The following is a 17,796-nucleotide window of genomic DNA, read 5'->3' on the forward strand; positions in this document are numbered from 1 at the left end:
CAGAAAACACCTTCTTGTTCTTAGACATCCAGACATCTCTTTCATTTAAACATCCAGCATAGCCTGTGCATTAAGAGAGAAAGTAAAACAAAACCAAATTAAAAACACAAACAAAAAGGACAAGAAGTAGAAAAAACTGATTCAGCACCTTCCTTAGACTGAAGGAATTAAGTTCACATTTCTGCTTCCCAGGAAGTTCCCTGTGTCCAAGCCTAGAAGAGAGTATGAAAAAAGGAAAGCCTCTTCTGTTGTAACTATGACTCAGTGCAGAAAAAGATGTGAGATTTGTAATCTTGATTTAAACAGAGTTAAACATGATTTCATAGCTCAAGGATGGAGGCACTTACCTACTGGGGGAAGGAGGAGGGGAGGCAACCTGGATTCTGGCCCCTGCTTCAAGCACTATTTATGTATGTTACTCAATTACAAATGCAAAATGTGTAGGCAGCCCCTGGGGCAAGAGCCCAGGACTTCTTCTTCAAAAGGAGCACCTATTAGAGTTGCAAATTATCCTCTCTCCATGAATCTTCCTTCTTTTCCAGTATAGAAGTATGGCTTCAGCAGGTATGACAGACAGTTCTCCAGCCTGAGCTTCACTTTGAGTTGGTGGTGGATGCAGTCTTGGGAGATATGAGAAAGTTATCCTCAGAAAGAGACTGGCAGTGTATCTCCACTTCATGAACTGCCTTATCTACAAGTATCATATTATGTAAAATGCTGGCAGTCGTGCTGCCACAACCTCTGGACAAGTTTCTGGGAGAATGTCTCTGGGGCTGTTGTGCGTCACTACAAGGTTGGTGTATGTTAGGCATGCTCAGAAGATGTTTACCTCATGAAGACTCTCAGAAGATGCCTCACCTGTACATTATAGGCAGGCTTTGGTGCAAGGTAGGTTTCAAGATTTTCAGCTGACAGGAATAGCAGCAGCAATGGGAAATGCAGTAGCAGAACTTCTATATAATTTTATCAGCCAAACCTGATGTAGATTTTTGTGGCTGTTTTGCATACACATACATGTGTAAATATAGCTTCCTGGCCTTATTGTTGCTTTTTTGAATTTGTCTGTCAGTGACTTTCTCAAAGCTATTTTGTGAACCAGCAGCAGGACATAAAATAAGAACCCAGAAATCCTGCTCTGCTACAGTCTCTCTGTAAGGCATGCACATATATTTAAAATTAAAAGCAGTATTTAATGTTTTGTTGGAAATGAAGTAGCTGGCAACTGTCTGAATTTGAGAAAAATCTCTGATACTCTCCACGTTCACTATTTTGTCTCTATGTCATTTTCATGTGTTTATTAGTTCCTTGAAAGATTTTCCAATAGGTTCTTTTTCCATCCTTCTCTTCCCCTGGCCCTGTTCTCTTTTATTCTGGGTTCTGTTCCTTCAGCAAACCAAAACCCTGTGCCCTTTGCTCCTTCTGTTATGTACATCCTTCCAAAGAGACTACTTGTCTAAATGAAGCAACAGGAGGATAAGGACAGGATTTTTTTGCTATTATTTTGAATACAACATTATAAATGTATGGTTGTAGTTTTTATGTATTCACAGATAAAAAATTAGTTTTGCTTTGGATAATTCTAAATAATCCATAACAAATTACAGTAAAAGTCATACAAAAGACTATAGCAGGAACAGCCTTCAAATATGATTTGTATTTAAATAAAATGGGTAAGTCAACTTCTGCTCTCAGGCCTCAGTTCAGCAAAATACTTAAAACACCATTGAATAAGGTGCTTAGGTACATTTTTAAGTTTTATGCAGTATGATAGAGAAATTTTCATAAGTGGGGCCTTATTTGGGAGAACAGCATAACCCAAGTAGCATAAAAGAAGACTTCAGTCCCTGCTGTGCTTATCAAAGTTACCTTTCCTCAGTTCACTGTATTAGTATCCAGTCTTGAAAGTGTGTAGAATCTGAATATTGGTTCACTAAAAGGAACTTCTGAATTAACCTTTCTTTTGGAGGAAAATAATTTCAAAGTAATAATGTGCTCTTTGATGTTTGGTTTGGGGATTTGTTTTTATTTATTTATTTTGTGTTTATTGTTACACATCTTAATTTGGGCAAATAGGCTCTGTTTTGCTTTTTCTGTTGGTCATCTGAAAAGGTGAAACAACTGCAACCCCAGTAACATGGATCTGAAGGTTAGCAAAAAATCAAATGCTAAATCTCCTAGAAATATGGAAGTTAAAGATGTGCAAGAAATGACAGACTTTTTATTTAGAGGGTGGAAAGGAAAACAAAAATGCCAAATCTCTTCTCCTCGATCACTTCACTTGGATTCAAAATTAATTAATACCAATGAACTGGAGACATTGCTCCTGTCTGAAATAAAGGTTTCTTCAATCAATGTCAGTTGAAAGCTTTGGCCTTAACCAATGTGTTTCACCGTTATGCCATGCAGAAGCCTCCTTTCCCCTAACCACCAGTATGTCTTCTCTGCACCAGAAGACCAGTGCCCTTTAGAACCAAAAACTGAGGACTTCCTCTAGGGAAAATTCCATTTTTTATTTTTTCACTCATAATTTATTTACAAATACACATTATAACTTTTATATACATTGCACATTTACATGGTAGAAAAGTACAAAACTATATATTTAAATGAATTTATATTTAACTCGCCATGTTTGAAAATATAAAATTGCATCAGAAAAAAAAGTATTATGAAAAGCAAGAAACTTGAACTGATAAAGCTTTGATATAACTTTTAGCGGCACACTGATTGGGAAAACTTTGAAAGTGGTACTGCAAGACCATCTTAAAGGAAACACCTGATAAAACACTTATGCATGTTACAAAAAAATAAAACAATTAAAATAAAATAAAACCTTTATTCTTATAACAGTTAGCCCTGCAGCTATAAACAACCTTCATAATCCGATTTCTTTGGGTCCGGAATTCGTATAGTACAGTACATACGCTCAGCCCATTGAGATCACTTCAGTACATGATGTGATCAGAAGTAGAGAAAGCGGAAGAAGTTTCCTTAAAGACCACCTCACTGCACCCTGGAAGTATACTTAAGTCAGTTACAACACCTTTTGGTCAGTCAAGATTCCTTGTAAACAAAAACCCGAGGGATCTTTTATGTACAGAACCGGCAAGAAGAAAATCCAATAAATAAACGTAACAGAAACTGACATGCAAGTTTGTTAAAGTGGAAAAGAGTTAACATCAGTGAAACAAGAGAGATGAGATCATGTGGGTAAGCTCTAAGGAATGGACTTTTATAGTTTACAGGAAAAAAGAAAAGCTTTACTTTACAAGCAAGAGACCTCACAATAAATAACACTGCTCTTCCCGTAACGAATAAATTTCTTCAAAAACAAGGTGTACAGTCAACCAGACATTTTATGTATAAATTATAAAACATGACACAGTATAAATAAATGTCTACGAGACTCAACTATATGTATACTTTTTTTCTCCCCAAAATAAATAAGCATACACTTATTTACAGTATGGACATTGGTTTCGTGCCCAATGGCTATTCCAATAGTGATGGAGGTTTTACCACTCTAGAATGGAAGATATAGGAAAGCTGTAGTCCTGGTCTTCATCTTCCTCTTCATCCTCTGGGTCTTCATTAATGGCTAGATGGGGGAATACAGGGGAGCTGTTGTTTAAATAAGGACAACAACAGCGCAGAAGCAGCTCAGTGCATGTTTTCAAAGCCCTCTGAACAGCCATAATACAGCGTTGCATTTTATGCGACTTGTAGTGAGATGCTCTTTGGCATCTGCTGTTATGCAATAAGGTTTTTTATACATAATCTATGAAGTCATAACTGCAGAAAGTTCTGAAGAATCAATGGCTCAGGTTTTATTGGCAGATTCCTGAAATCAAATAAAAAGCGCTCTTGTGTTCTAGGTTTAACTGCTTTGTGTCCTTCATTCAGAGTTAGTAGAGGCAACTGTGCTAAACCAGATGCCCATGTGCTACCATTAAGCTTGTTCTTTTGGACAGTTAAAGAGTTTATCCGGGTGTTAAAGCAATCAGCGAAGCACACGAGAGCAGACAAAGTAGGAATAAGTCACTAGAATTACACTCCTAGGGCAACCCCTTTCTGACAGAATGACTTGTCCTCAGAATAGCCCCAAGACCCCAACTTGAAGGTCAACTGGTTGTTGGAGATCTATCGCATTTTATAACCAAAGTGTGTGCGTGATAGATACATACTTATATGACACCTGTACTGTACCTTGAATCTCTAAATCAAGCTTTCTTATGTTTAAAGGTGTACTTCTTCATTACCTAGAGATTGCCTTCAGAAGCTTTAAGTGTCTGCAGAATTAAAAATCTCACTTACAGTTGCAAGATCCAGAGTGCTTTACTTCTAGAAGCACACCCATGGAGCAGGCTGCCTCTTTCATGGCACACTCGCTTGGGTAAGTTGTGTTATCGCTGGCACAGACTGCCTCGTCTGACTTGCTTTCAGGGCATAGCTCATCGCAGAGGGCGCACCGACCTCTGCCAACCTTAAAATCCCACAAGCATTTCTTCCCAGCACTGCATTGAATGTCTTCACAGGATTTGGCTTCTAAAAATATACACAGGATACTAGAGGTAAGTGAAAAGACAAAGAAAAAAGAAAAGCAAACCCAAACAACCCCAAACTCCCTTTCCCCTGTGAACTGTGAACAGACAAAGCTCCGACACAGTAGATGTGATAATACTTGCTGATTTTGCTCAAGCAAGTAGTCCCTTGGACACTATTGCCTGTCTGTATGTGGGGGAGGAAAGACAGCTGTGCCAGCAGAGTTTGGCCCTGGGAATACAGAATTACATTTGCCTATTGTACATGACTTTCCTGCTCTGTTTGAAGTAAGTGGAAATTCAGCTCCCCAAATTAGCGGTAAGTACAGAATTTGTCAACACATTGAGATTTCTAAATCAATTATTTTTAAACTAGCACACAGAGTAGTTGCTACAAGATTGGAAAAGGAATTCACCTTAACGTATGCTAATTTAAAGGAGCCTAAAACTCCCCCAAATTCCCCCAGTAGTTTTGGGTAGCAAAGGCTGCCCTGAAGATGCTTCCTGGTAACACACTTCACTATTGGTCCTTTCTGGAAATCACCATGCAAAATGTCAGGATGCACAGGGATTATTTGCCTATCTTCACCCACCAACTGTCTCAAAATTCTGCAATATTTCTAAAGAGGAAAAAGTGTTCAGTTTCCAATTAAGTTAATGCAAGCTTTGCCAAGACCACTTGAAGACAATTGTTTCCAGGAATCCAGATCGACTGAATATCGAGACCTTGTTACACTGTAACCATGTCATCGTCTATTTTATGGCAGCTACTTCTCCATTAGATACTGATGTCGGCGCCCACAGGAATAGCAAGGGAAGAAAGATCAGGCCCTCTACTCCCTCATGCCTTTTGCAATCTTTTCTGAGTCAAAGCTCACCCTGACTCTCCTTTTCCAGGAGGGGAGTCCTAACCCAGGCTGTTGGAAGTCTCTCCTCATCTCCAGCGCTAACTACATCCATCCAGTTGCACACTTAACACTCTGAAACAGCTGACTGAGGAAGTTCCCCCCACCCTTACCCTCCTACCGAGATACCTACTGATGCATTTTCCTTCGTAGGCTAATCCAATGGATCTGCCTAGTAGGCAGGTAGCTTTCCTCAGGTGGCAAGCACTGGCGTAAGTTATGCCGTCATTCCCGCAGAGATACTGTTCAGGGGAGGCAGGCTCTGGGCAAATTCGATTACACATCACACAGTAGGCATTATTAGTTTGGTCAACCACACATGTGGAGCTGCCTGGGCATAAAACATCCCTACAGGTCTCTGTAATAAAGATGGAAACACACAGTGATTAATAGGAGATCCCAGAGCCTCAGCACGGAGTGAATGGGTGGCACAATAAAACAAATTATCAGGTAAAAGCCTTTAGCAGCTTTCCTCATTTAAGGGCCGCTGGAGGAAACCTTCCCATCTCAGGGTAGCTGGTGGGACACAAGTGCTGCTAGACTATGGGGAACTCCCAGTCCAGCTATGTCCTTGTCTGTTGCTCGTGGTTTAGTTACTGTCTCCCAGCGTTTGGAACATCACTCTGGTTCCTGTGGGGCAGTACATCCAACAGCTCCTCCTCCCTACACTCAAGACACACACCCTTTGGCATTTGAGGGAGATCAGATTAGATTTGCAAACCTACTTTTGCATTTGCCCTGATACTGGACTTCAAGTTCGGGCTGTTCTTTACATCTGGCTTTGAGAAGGGCACACTCGTTCCTGTAGGTTTTCCCATCTAAGCCACACACGGGACCCTTCCAAGTGATATTAGAGCAATCCGGAGCACAAACACACCGAGGTTTGTTCTTCTTGTTCATTTTACATTTCTTCCCGGGTCCACAGTCCACGTTCTCGCACGTTTCTGATGGAAGGAAAGAGGCACCGCTTTAGTACCGAGTGGGCAGAACAGACCTGGTGTCAAAACTGCTTAAAGAAAAAAAAGACACCGTGACCCCAGAGCACAGAGAGAAAACACCTTTCCCCCCTTCCAGGAAACACCACTCGAGGGAAATCTCCCGCGTCAGTCAGGGCCGGGGCAGGGCGGGGGGGACGACGGGGGACGGGGAGAGGAGGTCGGTCCCCTCCTCCCCGCCGTGTGCATGGTGGCCGAGAAGAACTGGGGGTCCCCTCACCGATCCCAGGGCTGCTACGAGGCGCCCCTCAAAGCCCCACCGAGGAAGGGAGCGGGAGGATCGCGCTGCCCCCCTCCAGCCCCTTCCCCGCTCCTCCTCCCCCCGCCCAGCCCCCGCCCGCACCGCGCCTCGGCGAGAGCAGCTCGCCAGCACCCCCTCACCTTTGCACGGGATGCAGTTTGGGGCTCCCCCATTAAAAATCATCCACTTAAAAAGAGTGTTGTCGTTGACGTCCTCTTCCGTCCACGAAGTTGTCAGGCGGCCGGTCTTGCAGCACTCCTCCTTGCTGAGGTCGGTTTTGTAGAGGACCTGGCAGCGGCCGTTCCGCGCCTGCCGGAGCCAGCAGTTCCCAGCTGCGGGGGAGGGGGGGACGGGGACACCCAGCCGGGTCAGTGGCAGCCACCAGTGACCCAGACACAACACGTGCGCCTTGCAATGACTTCTACTAGACTGTTTACTTTTATTTGTCCCATTTCATAACCCGCAGCTACTCCGGCCCATTTGGGAGCGCAGTTTAAAAAACCAACAACCAAAACAAACCCCACAAACCATCCAACCAAGCAAAAAAACCAACCCAACAAACCAAAATGCGCACACCACACCCCCCCAATAAAAGCCAGACCCAACAACCAAGAAACCCCCAAAATCACAAAAGAAAAAACCGAAGGGGGAAAAAAAAAAAAAAAAAAAAGAAAGAAAACACCCGATCAAAACAGGACGAGGCAGTTTTCGGAGGTATTTATTCCATATGTAGAGCAGAAGGAGCACTGCCGGCACGTGACAGCGACTTGAAAAGGGTGTGCATTTAAAAGGGAATAAAAAGAAAATCGCGCTTGCAAATTCCATCCTCCTCCCCCTGCCCTCTCCTCCTCACCGCGGCTGCACAGCAGCATTGTTTTAGTGCCGCACAGTTTCAGTCCCAGCCCATTTTGCAATCTGCACGAACTGGGAACATTTGCTGTTAGCGAAGTCTTTCGAAATCTCCACATTTTGCTGCTTCTGTTGACAAATGTCTTTCCTTCACTAAAATAAGTCAGCAGAGCTCCAAAAAAGTGCGCAAAGTACATAAAATGCAAGGCACATAGGTCCCTTGTAGCAAAAGGAGGTCCCTACGGAGTTTTACAAATCGATCAAGCTGGAAAAGTTATAGGTGCCGTCTCTCCCGCAAGCATTTCAGAGGAAAGTACACTGTCCTGAAACCGGATAGAGTGGGTTTTGTTGGTATTTCTTTTTGTCCGTCCCCGTCCCCCCCACCGTCGTCGTCGTCGTCGTCGTCGTCGTCGTCGTCGTCCCCCCCTTTTTTTTTTTACTAGTTTCCCTGTTATTTGTGGAGTCAAGCCAAGAACATTAGCCCAGGCAACTCCCCCTTCTTTAGCTGGAGAGTTTTGGTTGGGATGAGTCTCTCGTGAATAACCAATGTGACTTCTCCAGAAACTCAATACCAATTGATTCTGGTGCTAATCCAGCCAGGGCTCGATCCTGCCTCCTTACTCCGATGGGAATGTACCACAGCGAGGGGTCAGGATCGGCCAACCGGGATGTCGCTGGGCACGGGGGAAAATATACTCCTTCCCCCCCCAATCCCCACCCCACCCCCCACCCCGCTAAAAATCATTGAGCAAACAACGCCCTTAAAAAAAAAAAAAGTTTCGCGACTTACAGTTCTCTACATTAAATTAACTTTATGCTCTATCTCGGTAGTGGGGGAGAAAAGGAAAAAGAAAAAAAAAAGAAGGAAAGAAATTGTAAAACAAGCAATGGTAAGACATCCAGGTGGTGGCTGGAACACGGTCAAGATAAGGGAAAAAAGCCCCCAAAATAAAAATCAATATTCCCTTGTGTCTAAAGAGGGCTCTTAAGAGTTGTCAATTTCAGGGTCGGGTTTGTTTTGTTCGCATGGGAAAAAAAAACCACCCCAACTTATTTGAGCATATTCTTCAGTGCAGGAGAATTTATAACATTAATACTTATTCACACACACACACAAAAAAAAAAAAAAAAAGAAAAAAAGAAAAAAAAAAGGAAAACAAAACCAAAACACACCACCAACCAAACACAAAGGAGGGGGGAGGAGGAAATCCCAATATTAAGGGAATGTCCGGAAAATGACCACTTGTTGGTTTCTAAAAATGTCAGCTGTAATCGCGGGGCTCCCCATCATCACCTCTCTCTCCGTCAGGCTGGCGAGATAAAAATCTGAGCTAAATTACCAACAAACTTTGAGCACTCACTCGGGAGCCGAGACAGGGAAAGTTCCCTCGCGATGCTGCTCTTCATTCATGCTGCATAACAGCAATAAATACCAAGAATCATCCTCATCTGTCCTCTGCGCCTATGCAGAGCAGTGCGAAGATCCGACCAAAAAGGAACCTAAGTGACACCTCTGCACCTCGGTACAGAGCAGCCCCATGCCCACATTAACTTCTGTCCTGTTGGACCTTGGAGAGAGGCGTTTAACACCGCAAGCAAACTAAACCGTGCCCGAAAGACAGAAAACAATAGTAATAATAAAGAAAAATATCTGCGAATAAACAGTCTGGTCTTACCCTGCACTGTGTGATCTTCCATGAAGTGGCACAGAAACATCAGGAGTAAGAGCATGCCCGGGTGGATTCTCTGATTTAACATCCTCAGTATAGCAGGGAGTGAGAGAGACACAGAAACAGCGTGAGGGGGAGTAGGGAGAGGGAGCGAGCACTAGCCAGCCTCCTTATGATCGCTCTATTGAATGAACGTCAGGCTGTGAATGCAGTCTCTCTTTAAATCTATACGGGGGTCCTAGCTGTCTGCGGTGGGCGGTCTCCTAATGTGTGTGTGTGTCTGCTCGGGGGTGGGGAGATTTAAAAAGTTCAGTGTGAATCAGGTGACATTTTCCACCTTCTGGAAACCCTCTCCAATAATCCGCTCTAGGTGCACGCACACACAGGCGCGCACCGGCGCGCACCCGCGCAGCCCCACGCCCGCCCTGCGCGGCGGAGGCGACGGGGCCGCCGGCTCAGCTCAGCAGCGGCGGGCAGCGCGAGCCCCGGCCGCCGCGCCCGCGGAGCCGCCCGCGCCCGCGCCAGCGGAGAGACCCGCGGGGGCTGGAGGAGACCCGCGGGGGCCGGGCAGCCCCGGTCCCCCCGACGGCGCGGAGCCGGGCGCGGAGCGGCGGCTGCCCGCCCGGGGCCGCGAGCGCGGGGCGCAGCCGTCCCCCCGCTGAAGCGGCCGCTAAGCATGAACACCGCTCCGCGCACCTCCGGCGGGCGGGAGGCGGCTGGCCAGCTCGCCCGGCGGGGCTCGGCCCGAAGGAACCCCAAACCCCCACCGACCCACCCCAAACCTAAAAAGAAAGCACACGAAAGACAGAAGGACCAGATAAAAGTTTAATACCTAGGGCTGCGCCCAAGTGACAGCCTTTTCACTGGGAGCCCGGGAGGACGAGACGGGAATGGGGGCGATGTAGGCGGTCTCCTCTCAGAATCAGGGAAGATTGCAACATCGATAATGAACTTCTAGGGCACTAGTTTATTAAGCACAGTCTGGCATTATTCTCCCCTTAGAGAAGTTGGCGGTGTCTTATTTATAACATTTTTTGGCACCGCTGAATGAAACTGAGTAGGCGATATTTCCTTTTATACAAAACGATTACTTAACGGAAAATGGTATTGTTTATTCAAAAGCTGCCTTTTTAATTTCGATTCTTTCGCTTTTCTGAGCCACCAAAGCACAACAGACTGCGAAGTATGCAGACAGGAATGCCCGGACAGTGCCGGGTCAGGGGCCGGTGCGCCGCGGCCGCCCGTGCCCTCCGCCCGGCCCTCCCCGCACCCCTCCTCCCGCTCCCGCCCGCCCCCCTCCCCACAACTGCAAATAACTCAGCGATAACAGATTTTTTTCCACCAACTGCAGGAGATAGTGCTAATCTTTTAATAAAAGATCCCATTACAATGGGATCTGTCTGGACAGACTATAATAGATTCAGAAATACAGCCGTGCTAATATTAGAAGACAGTTGTTTGGGTGCCTCAGACCGGGCCCTGGTCCTGCTTTGAAAGTGGGCATGAATCACAATGTCCCTCGGTACCACCTGCGGTCACACGCATTAAGCAGCAGGCTGGTAAATGATTGACCTCGCTGCATTTTTTTGTTTTTGTTATTATTATTATGATCATCGTCCTGAGCAGCGCCCGGGCATTTTGAGCACTTCAGAACCTCCAGGACTCCACATCCTTTTTAATCTTTTCCCAAATTGGTGCCACTCTCCCTCCGCCCCCCGCCCTCCCCCCGCGGCCTCCGCGCTCGCCCGAGCAGTAGCAATGCGGGGGTGCGTAGTGCCCTCTAACGGCAGACGGCGCTAACAGCCGGCGGCGGAGCCCCTCACCCCCGAGCCGCAGACGAAGGGACGGCTCCAGCCCTGCCTCTCCCCTCACGGAGGGGCCGGGCCCTGGGCGCAGGGTGCGCAGAGGCCCCGCGGACCCCCGGCCCCCGCGGTGCGGGGCAGCGCCTGCCGGCTGCGGCGGCAGCGAGCGGGGGCGGCGAGCCGCGGGCGCGTAGGACAGATCGAAGAGCCGCCGCGGCGGGGGGCTGCCTGGCTGCCCTCGCCGCCCCTCCCGGGCGCCCCGATCCCGGGGCCGTCCCCGGGTCGCCCCGCGGGGCTCCGGCCGCGGCCGCGGCGCGCCGCCGGTGCGCGTCTCGAGGGGCAGCGCCCCCCCAGCCTCCCCGCGGGGAGCGCCGGGCCCGGCCGCCTCTCACCCGAGCCCGGGGGGCCCCGCGGGGTCCCGGCGGCGGCGCGGGGTGGGCAGCGGCTACTGCCGAGAGGGGAGGCGCCGGCACGGCCGCGACACCGGGCGTGCTGCGGGGGGCAGGCTCACCTTGCCTCAGCCGGTCTGTGTGTGCTCGTTAACAATTGGCCAGTACCGTGTTTATCCTGATAATGTTTTCAATTACAGCGAGGCATTTTCAGGCTGTATTCCTGGAAGTGGGATGCTGGATGGGTCGATAACGTTTGCACATGTGCTTCATGCATGCATCATCAGGAGATCAATATGATTGTGCTAGTATGGAGATTTGTATCACACCTGTTCTCTGACATCACACAGAAACAGCTGCTGTTTCTTTTATTTATCCCCCCCCCCCCTTCTTTTTTAAATGCTAAATATTGGCTATGTGTGTAACAACATGCCAGGGATATATTGTATAATCAGAAATGCTTTCTTCTTTCTCACTGTGTGCATTCCTGTATGAATCCCCCACCCCTTACTGCTTTGCCAACAATCACATTTAAATTGCCAGAAAAACAATAGGGTCGATCTATAACTGAATTGTCAGGCAGCACACAAAAAGAGTGTTGTTCTCAGCCTGACAGGTTTTAAAACTTCTTTCTCCCAAGAAGTGTATGCATTTTAATATGTGTTTTTGGATGTGAATCCAGTCTTTGCAGCTGGCCCTGATCTTGTAATAATAAAACCCTGTATGTACTAACATCTCAGACTCTCCGAAAGTTCACATTTAGCTCTTAATTTACATAAAATGTATGTCTTTGTCCTATCTGTAATATTGCTGTAGCTGCAACAGATTCCATAATCCAAAATATTAAATGGCTGGTCTCTGAGGAAAATTGCAGCAAAATACTGAGTAGGAGGAAAAACAATACCCAAGTGTAACCTCATGTGACATGCATACATACATACATATACCCACACATGCACACATACATATACATCTGGGTAATATTTATTTTGTGATACGTCAGTACTCATTGTAGTAGTATAATGTATTTCCTTTTTGCTCTTTTCCCCTCAATGTGCTGCCTCTCAACAGAGGAGTGGTTGCTTCTATCAGGAATGGACCACCTCAAGACCCTGTCTTCGGTAAGGAGCATGTCTGCATTAAATTTTCTGAGGATGTGGATAAGACTCCAAGCAAAACCAAATTATTTGGAAAGGATTTCGATGTTGGGCAAGTGAAAATGGGAAGGCCTAGCCTGGCATTTCCCAGCCTAACATTCTAGTGAAAGGAAAAGAGACTCAAACACCCTCCTGTGGTCCTGGATGTATGCATCATCCGATGTAGTTTCTCACACAACTGGCTTCTTCCACAGAACAAGTACTCAAATAAAGGTAGAACGTCCTCTTCTGGTAGGAGAGAAGACTTGTTAGCCTCCTGTGTTCCCATCTAATTTTTCTGATTATCACAAAAAAAAAAAAAAAGGTCCTGTTTCTGGAAAACTGCACTTTTACAAAGGTTCCCTTTTTTGCATCTCAGATACCAGATTTAAGGAATTTTTTATTTTTTTTTTTTAAGTATAGGGCAATACAAGCCTTTTCTGTAGAAATTCCATGTGCTGTTTCTCAGTGACAAGTAGCATAAAAATTTGGATTAGAAAGGTTCATTTCTTGATTTGGTCAAGACTTTTCCATGAAAAACAAGCAAACCAATTTCTGATAAAACTATGCTCCAAAATATATTAACTTAATTCTAATATTAGATAGTAGATTTCTGTGCTATTACACTGAAACTATTCCTACGTGAGTGAGACTGTTAGACATAGAACTTGTATGCTATTGGTGAGTGTTGTGCTAATTAGATGAACACAGATGTGTTAAACAGTTATTTTTTCTTTAAGTTGACCTAAAAGTGGATGTCTGTTTTCAGGTTGTGGACAATGGAATGAGTTAAGAGGTAGTAAGGATCTTACCTAATAAATACCACTGGTAAAAATTGCAAAGGGAATATAAATTTAACCGTCAGTAGATGTTTGGCAAGTCACATCTGAAAAGCTGTCATCTCTTTTGACCAAGACAGCTGGAAACAGGTACGCTATCTGAAACTTCTCCCTGTGGTTCAGTGGAAGGAAGGAACTGAACATCATCAAGCAGTCCTCTTGTAGGTATGCAATCTGTAGTTTTAATAATCCACCCTGTGATAGGTGCTCACACTGTCTGGAAGCTACCCTAAAGATTTAGCCTGATTCATTGTGGTTCACGGGAAGGATAGGAGGACAGTATGGTAGGGACAGTGAATCAATATGGAAAGTTTCAGGTAGCCTATGGAGATTTAGCAATTCTCTGTGTTTGTGGCTTTGTTTGTACTGTAGAAAGGGCACGTAGACAGGTGGCATTCACATTTTAGATCAGATAAAATTGATGTATATGTGGTATGAGCCAAACCGACCTGTTTCCTACTTTTTATTCGTGATTCAAGGGAGTAATAGCAAAATTGTGTATCCCTCTACAGTCTGGTGAATATTTTCCCCTTGTTGTAGGCCAGAACAGGACAAGCTGTCTTAGACACTACAAAGCTATTTTCTTCTCGTGTTGGCAGTACCACAAACCAGCACCTAGGAAGTGCTGCAAGCCTTATTATTTAGTACCCACTGCAAACAGGATGTGATGTGGTAAAGGAAAGTTTAATGCATGAGTGGAATGAAAAAAGTTGCTAAACCAGCTAGAAAAGCTTTCCAGGTTATTGAAAACTTGGACAAAAGTACTAAATTCCAGTAGAAAATAGGAGTGGAAAAAATGGTAAGGAAAATATTAAAATCATTAACTGTCTGAGGAAGTTAAATGAAAATGATAAAGGAGTATACTTATCTATTGCTTTACTGATCTGATCTAGCGATCAGATACTTTTCTGTATAATTTCAGAGAACAGAAAACAACTAGAAATGTGCACAGGCCATGGAATTTCTAGGGCAGAAGAGGTCCCTCCCCTTGTTGGGACTGCAATTTTGTCAGCAGCGGCAGGAATTCTGACATTGATTCTAAATGAAATTTTGGAAAAAAAAAAAAAGAAAATGTAGTTATTGGTGAAAACCTGCTTGCTTGCTCTAAACAGCCTTTTGGGATGCTAGTGTTTTAGAGGAATGCCTAAATGCCAAAAAGGCAGTACCACCAGCTCTAGATAACCCATTTCCACATAAACGCTTAAGAAGTGGTGTAGTGGGAGGGAGCATGGAAAGAGCAAAACTCTCAGAACAGCCCCTGGAAGGCCATTTCAGCTTGGGCAGCATCAAGCTAACCTTTGGCTGTCTCAAGACATGTGCTCAGTGCAGAATGGCTCTTGCCCAGCTTCCTGACTGGCAAATTGCCCTTTCTACTTCCACAACTCTGCCAAGTGGAGCTATGTCATACTTGGTGATAAAACTTTGGATTTTTAAGTTATAATTATAGATGAAGAGCATGGTGCTTTAGGAATGGTGGGGTTATGTGTGGTTATTGTACTTTTAAGGTCTGGAACATTTTGTATGGCAAGCTTCAAAAAATGTGCTGGTTGGCAATCATTTGTAGCTGGAACAGGACTGGAGACTAAACCCAAGTTTCAAGTGGGGATGGATATCGTTTGTAAATAACTACTGTCAAAATTCAATTAAATTTTGCCATTATTTTATTTTTCTTCTTGTTAGCTTGATTCTATTAAAGTTAATGTGGAGGGCATATCTGATTCATTGGGTATGTGAAGTCACATCATTTTCTAATCCAAAAAAGGCTTTGTTCAGCTGTAGATCCTGGCTTGGAGCTTAAATGGAATCAAAATCACTGTTAAGAGTGATACCCATAGCCAGCTGTGACAAGTTGAATATAGCATGGCAAAAAGGGTAACAAATGGACAATTTCCAGCTCAGTGCATATATCTGGTGACATACTGGATCTTGTTTCTAGACTGAGAGAGTAGGTGCTTGAGAACATCAAAGTTACAGCCTTGTTAGGGACAGGTCATTAACTTCTTATTGTGAGGATTGTGTTTGCTTTATTGCCAATCAAGGAAGAAGATCAGTTTTAATGGGTAACTTTCAGAGATTAATGGAACCAAATGGACTTTAGACTGCTGTTTAGTCACTGTCAGCTTACTGGAACATTATCAGAATTGTCCTACATAGTACATATTGATAAACTCCAAATGTCATCGAAGTATAGCACGTGAGGAAATGAATGAACTAGACAGAGCCCTCAGCAAAAATAATAATCTAAATGAGACAGATTGTGACAAATTTATGCTTTCTTTTGGGATGTGTTGCATACAGGGTTTTTTTGCAGTGGCGGCCCTGCATGGACTGACTGCTCAGCGGTTGCTGGCTCCACAGTATGTGCTGGGAGAATTGTCTCCCTCCAGCAGCACAGAAACCGGCTTATGTGCTCCTAATACTCCCCCAAGAAAGGGGGTCTAGGAGGAGCCCCGTGGCACCTGTTCTGTCCACTGACTTGATTAGTTCACATATGCTTTCTTTTACACTTGATCAAGAGGTGACTTGAGGAGCCAGAAGCCCTGAATCGAAGGATTGATATCCAGCCTGCCAGTCCTTAGGGCATGTAAGTTCCCTTCCTCCCTGAATGCCTGGAAAAAGATGAGACCGTGCATCTTCTATGGACAGGGTAGCGAGTTCTCATCTCATCTCAGGGTATTTCTCTGGTTTCTGAGATGGCAATCCCGTTTTCAGGTCTTTCTGCAGAACGATGACACTTTGCAAATAATCTTGTAAAAAATGAAAGCTGAGATTCTGGTAAGATGCCTGGATTCCAGTAGCTAGTGTTTTAAGAAGAACATAAAATAAGTCCTTGGTAGAAACACTAGAATTTCCAGCTGGGAAATTTAGGCCTGCAAAGTATGGGGCCGTACAGGCCTTGAAAGGTGTGAAAGCACAATAGTAAAAGTGCCCTACTTTATGAAAAAGTGGTTATCAGAGAAAGACACTTTCCTTCATATTAATTTACAGAAACTCAAGAGCTTTTGGTGAAGGGTCAGAAGAGAAGGAAGGGAAAGGATAGTGTAGGGGTACATAATGGAATAATCAGAAAATCCAGAGAGGATTCTCCAGAGCAGAGAATCAAAACAAGGCTGATTTATTAGATTCCCATTGCTGTTCATGGTATTTTGGAAGAGAAAAAAGAATAAAATAAGGATCTTAGCAGTGAATGGGTTGTAAGGGAGATTTTGAGGAATAACTTGAAAATCTGAAAATACATTAATTTAAAACAATGTTCACTACTCCAAACTGATTTACATCTACGAAAAATTCATAAAATAAGAGAGACCTCTTGAGGACTAAGGATGAACTCCATTAGCTCCATTCTTCTTAGGTGTCTTTGACTTACACAGAACTTGCTCATCTATTGGAAAAAAAAAAAAAAAAAAAAAAGAAAATGGAATAAAGTAAAGCATTCCTGAGAAGACCTAAGTCAAGGTGGATTTCACATCCATTAGGTGGGAAGAAAGTGTATCCACAGCCGCGTGAATGCTTTATCCACAAAATTTTGAAGCATGCTTTAGTAACCTGCTACTAGTAAGACACAAATCCTTGAAAGAATTCATTCTGAAGTATCTCAGAGGTGCAGACATAACGAATCTGAACAGTAAGAGAGTTGTTTAAGCATCAGACTCCATGTGCTATTTGACTCAAACTGCAACATATCAAAATTTGATACTGCAAGTGAAGTGACTGACTCTTTTGAAGAAAATAATGGCATATCAGCTATGTAACTTATGATGTCTGGAACCACTTACAAATTAAATGAAAGTACTTTTTTTACTCTGGCTTGTTTAAATATGCACATAAGTTTTAAGGGCTTCTTTAAGCCTCCTAAAAACTTTGTTAGCACATGCTTATCACTTTTATCCTGCAGCAGGACAGTTGCAGGCATTTTTTGTCTTTTTCTAGTAAGTTCTAATAAAAGTGCAGTATGAGGGTGTTGACTGTATTAATCTTACTTAAAAAAAAAAAAAAAAGGATAAAAACTCCAAAGTGTACTTGGAGCTTCTCAGGAATAAAATTATCTTCACGGAAAAGGGAGGTAAAATATTGGACATGTTCCAACCCCAAGTTAAAAGACGTTACAGTTTGACACAAAGATGAATGATCACAGATGAAAGTATGTCTGGATGTGGGGAGAGAAGGTAGATTGTAAGGGTTTATTTGCAATTTTTTTTTCTTTACTACATTAATATTTTGCTTAAAGTGATAGGATGTTTGTGATTCGACTACAGCAATGTCCTTTTAGATGCAGAACCAAGATTATCTTCAAATCTGATCTCTCTTTTTTGAACATTCCTGTTCAGGCAAGATATACAGGTAGAGGTGATTCCTTTTATTAAACTAGGACCCATCACTTTCACAGTTACATGGTTATTATGCATGGCTTGTTATTTAAGCCAAACTC

General features: G+C 44.1%; 1 protein-coding gene across 2 annotated transcripts; it reads right to left on the reverse strand.

The window, feature by feature from the left end:
- Positions 1-2,491: 2,491 nt before the first annotated feature.
- FST (follistatin) lies at positions 2,492-9,515 on the reverse strand. Of its 2 annotated transcripts, none has more exons than XM_027793311.2 (6): positions 9,208-9,515; positions 6,823-7,014; positions 6,172-6,390; positions 5,580-5,804; positions 4,315-4,545; positions 2,492-3,841 (listed from the first exon to the last, which is right to left on the reverse strand). In XM_027793311.2, coding segments are annotated over exons 1-6 (951 nt in total). In that variant the 5' UTR covers positions 9,290-9,515; the 3' UTR covers positions 2,492-3,839. The 2 variants fall into 2 exon arrangements, with proteins under 2 accessions (XP_027649112.1, XP_005242053.1); XM_005241996.3 differs by having other exon boundaries at positions 2,492-3,598; positions 9,208-9,507.
- Between the last annotated feature and the right edge of the window lie 8,281 nt (positions 9,516-17,796).

The sequence above is a fragment of the Falco peregrinus genome, chromosome Z (assembly GCF_023634155.1).
Source record: "Falco peregrinus isolate bFalPer1 chromosome Z, bFalPer1.pri, whole genome shotgun sequence".
Classification (NCBI taxonomy): domain Eukaryota; kingdom Metazoa; phylum Chordata; class Aves; order Falconiformes; family Falconidae; genus Falco; species Falco peregrinus.

Coding starts and splice junctions, on each gene's coding strand:
- FST (XM_005241996.3), bottom strand. CDS start 9,289: ATGTTAAATCAGAGAATCCACCCGGGCATGCTCTTACTCCTGATGTTT. Junction 6,391..6,822: donor AAACTGCATCCCGTGCAAAG/GTGAGGGGGTGC, acceptor TCCTTCCATCAG/AAACGTGCGAGAACGTGGAC. Junction 4,546..5,579: donor CTACGAAGGAAAATGCATCA/GTAGGTATCTCG, acceptor GTATATTTTTAG/AAGCCAAATCCTGTGAAGAC.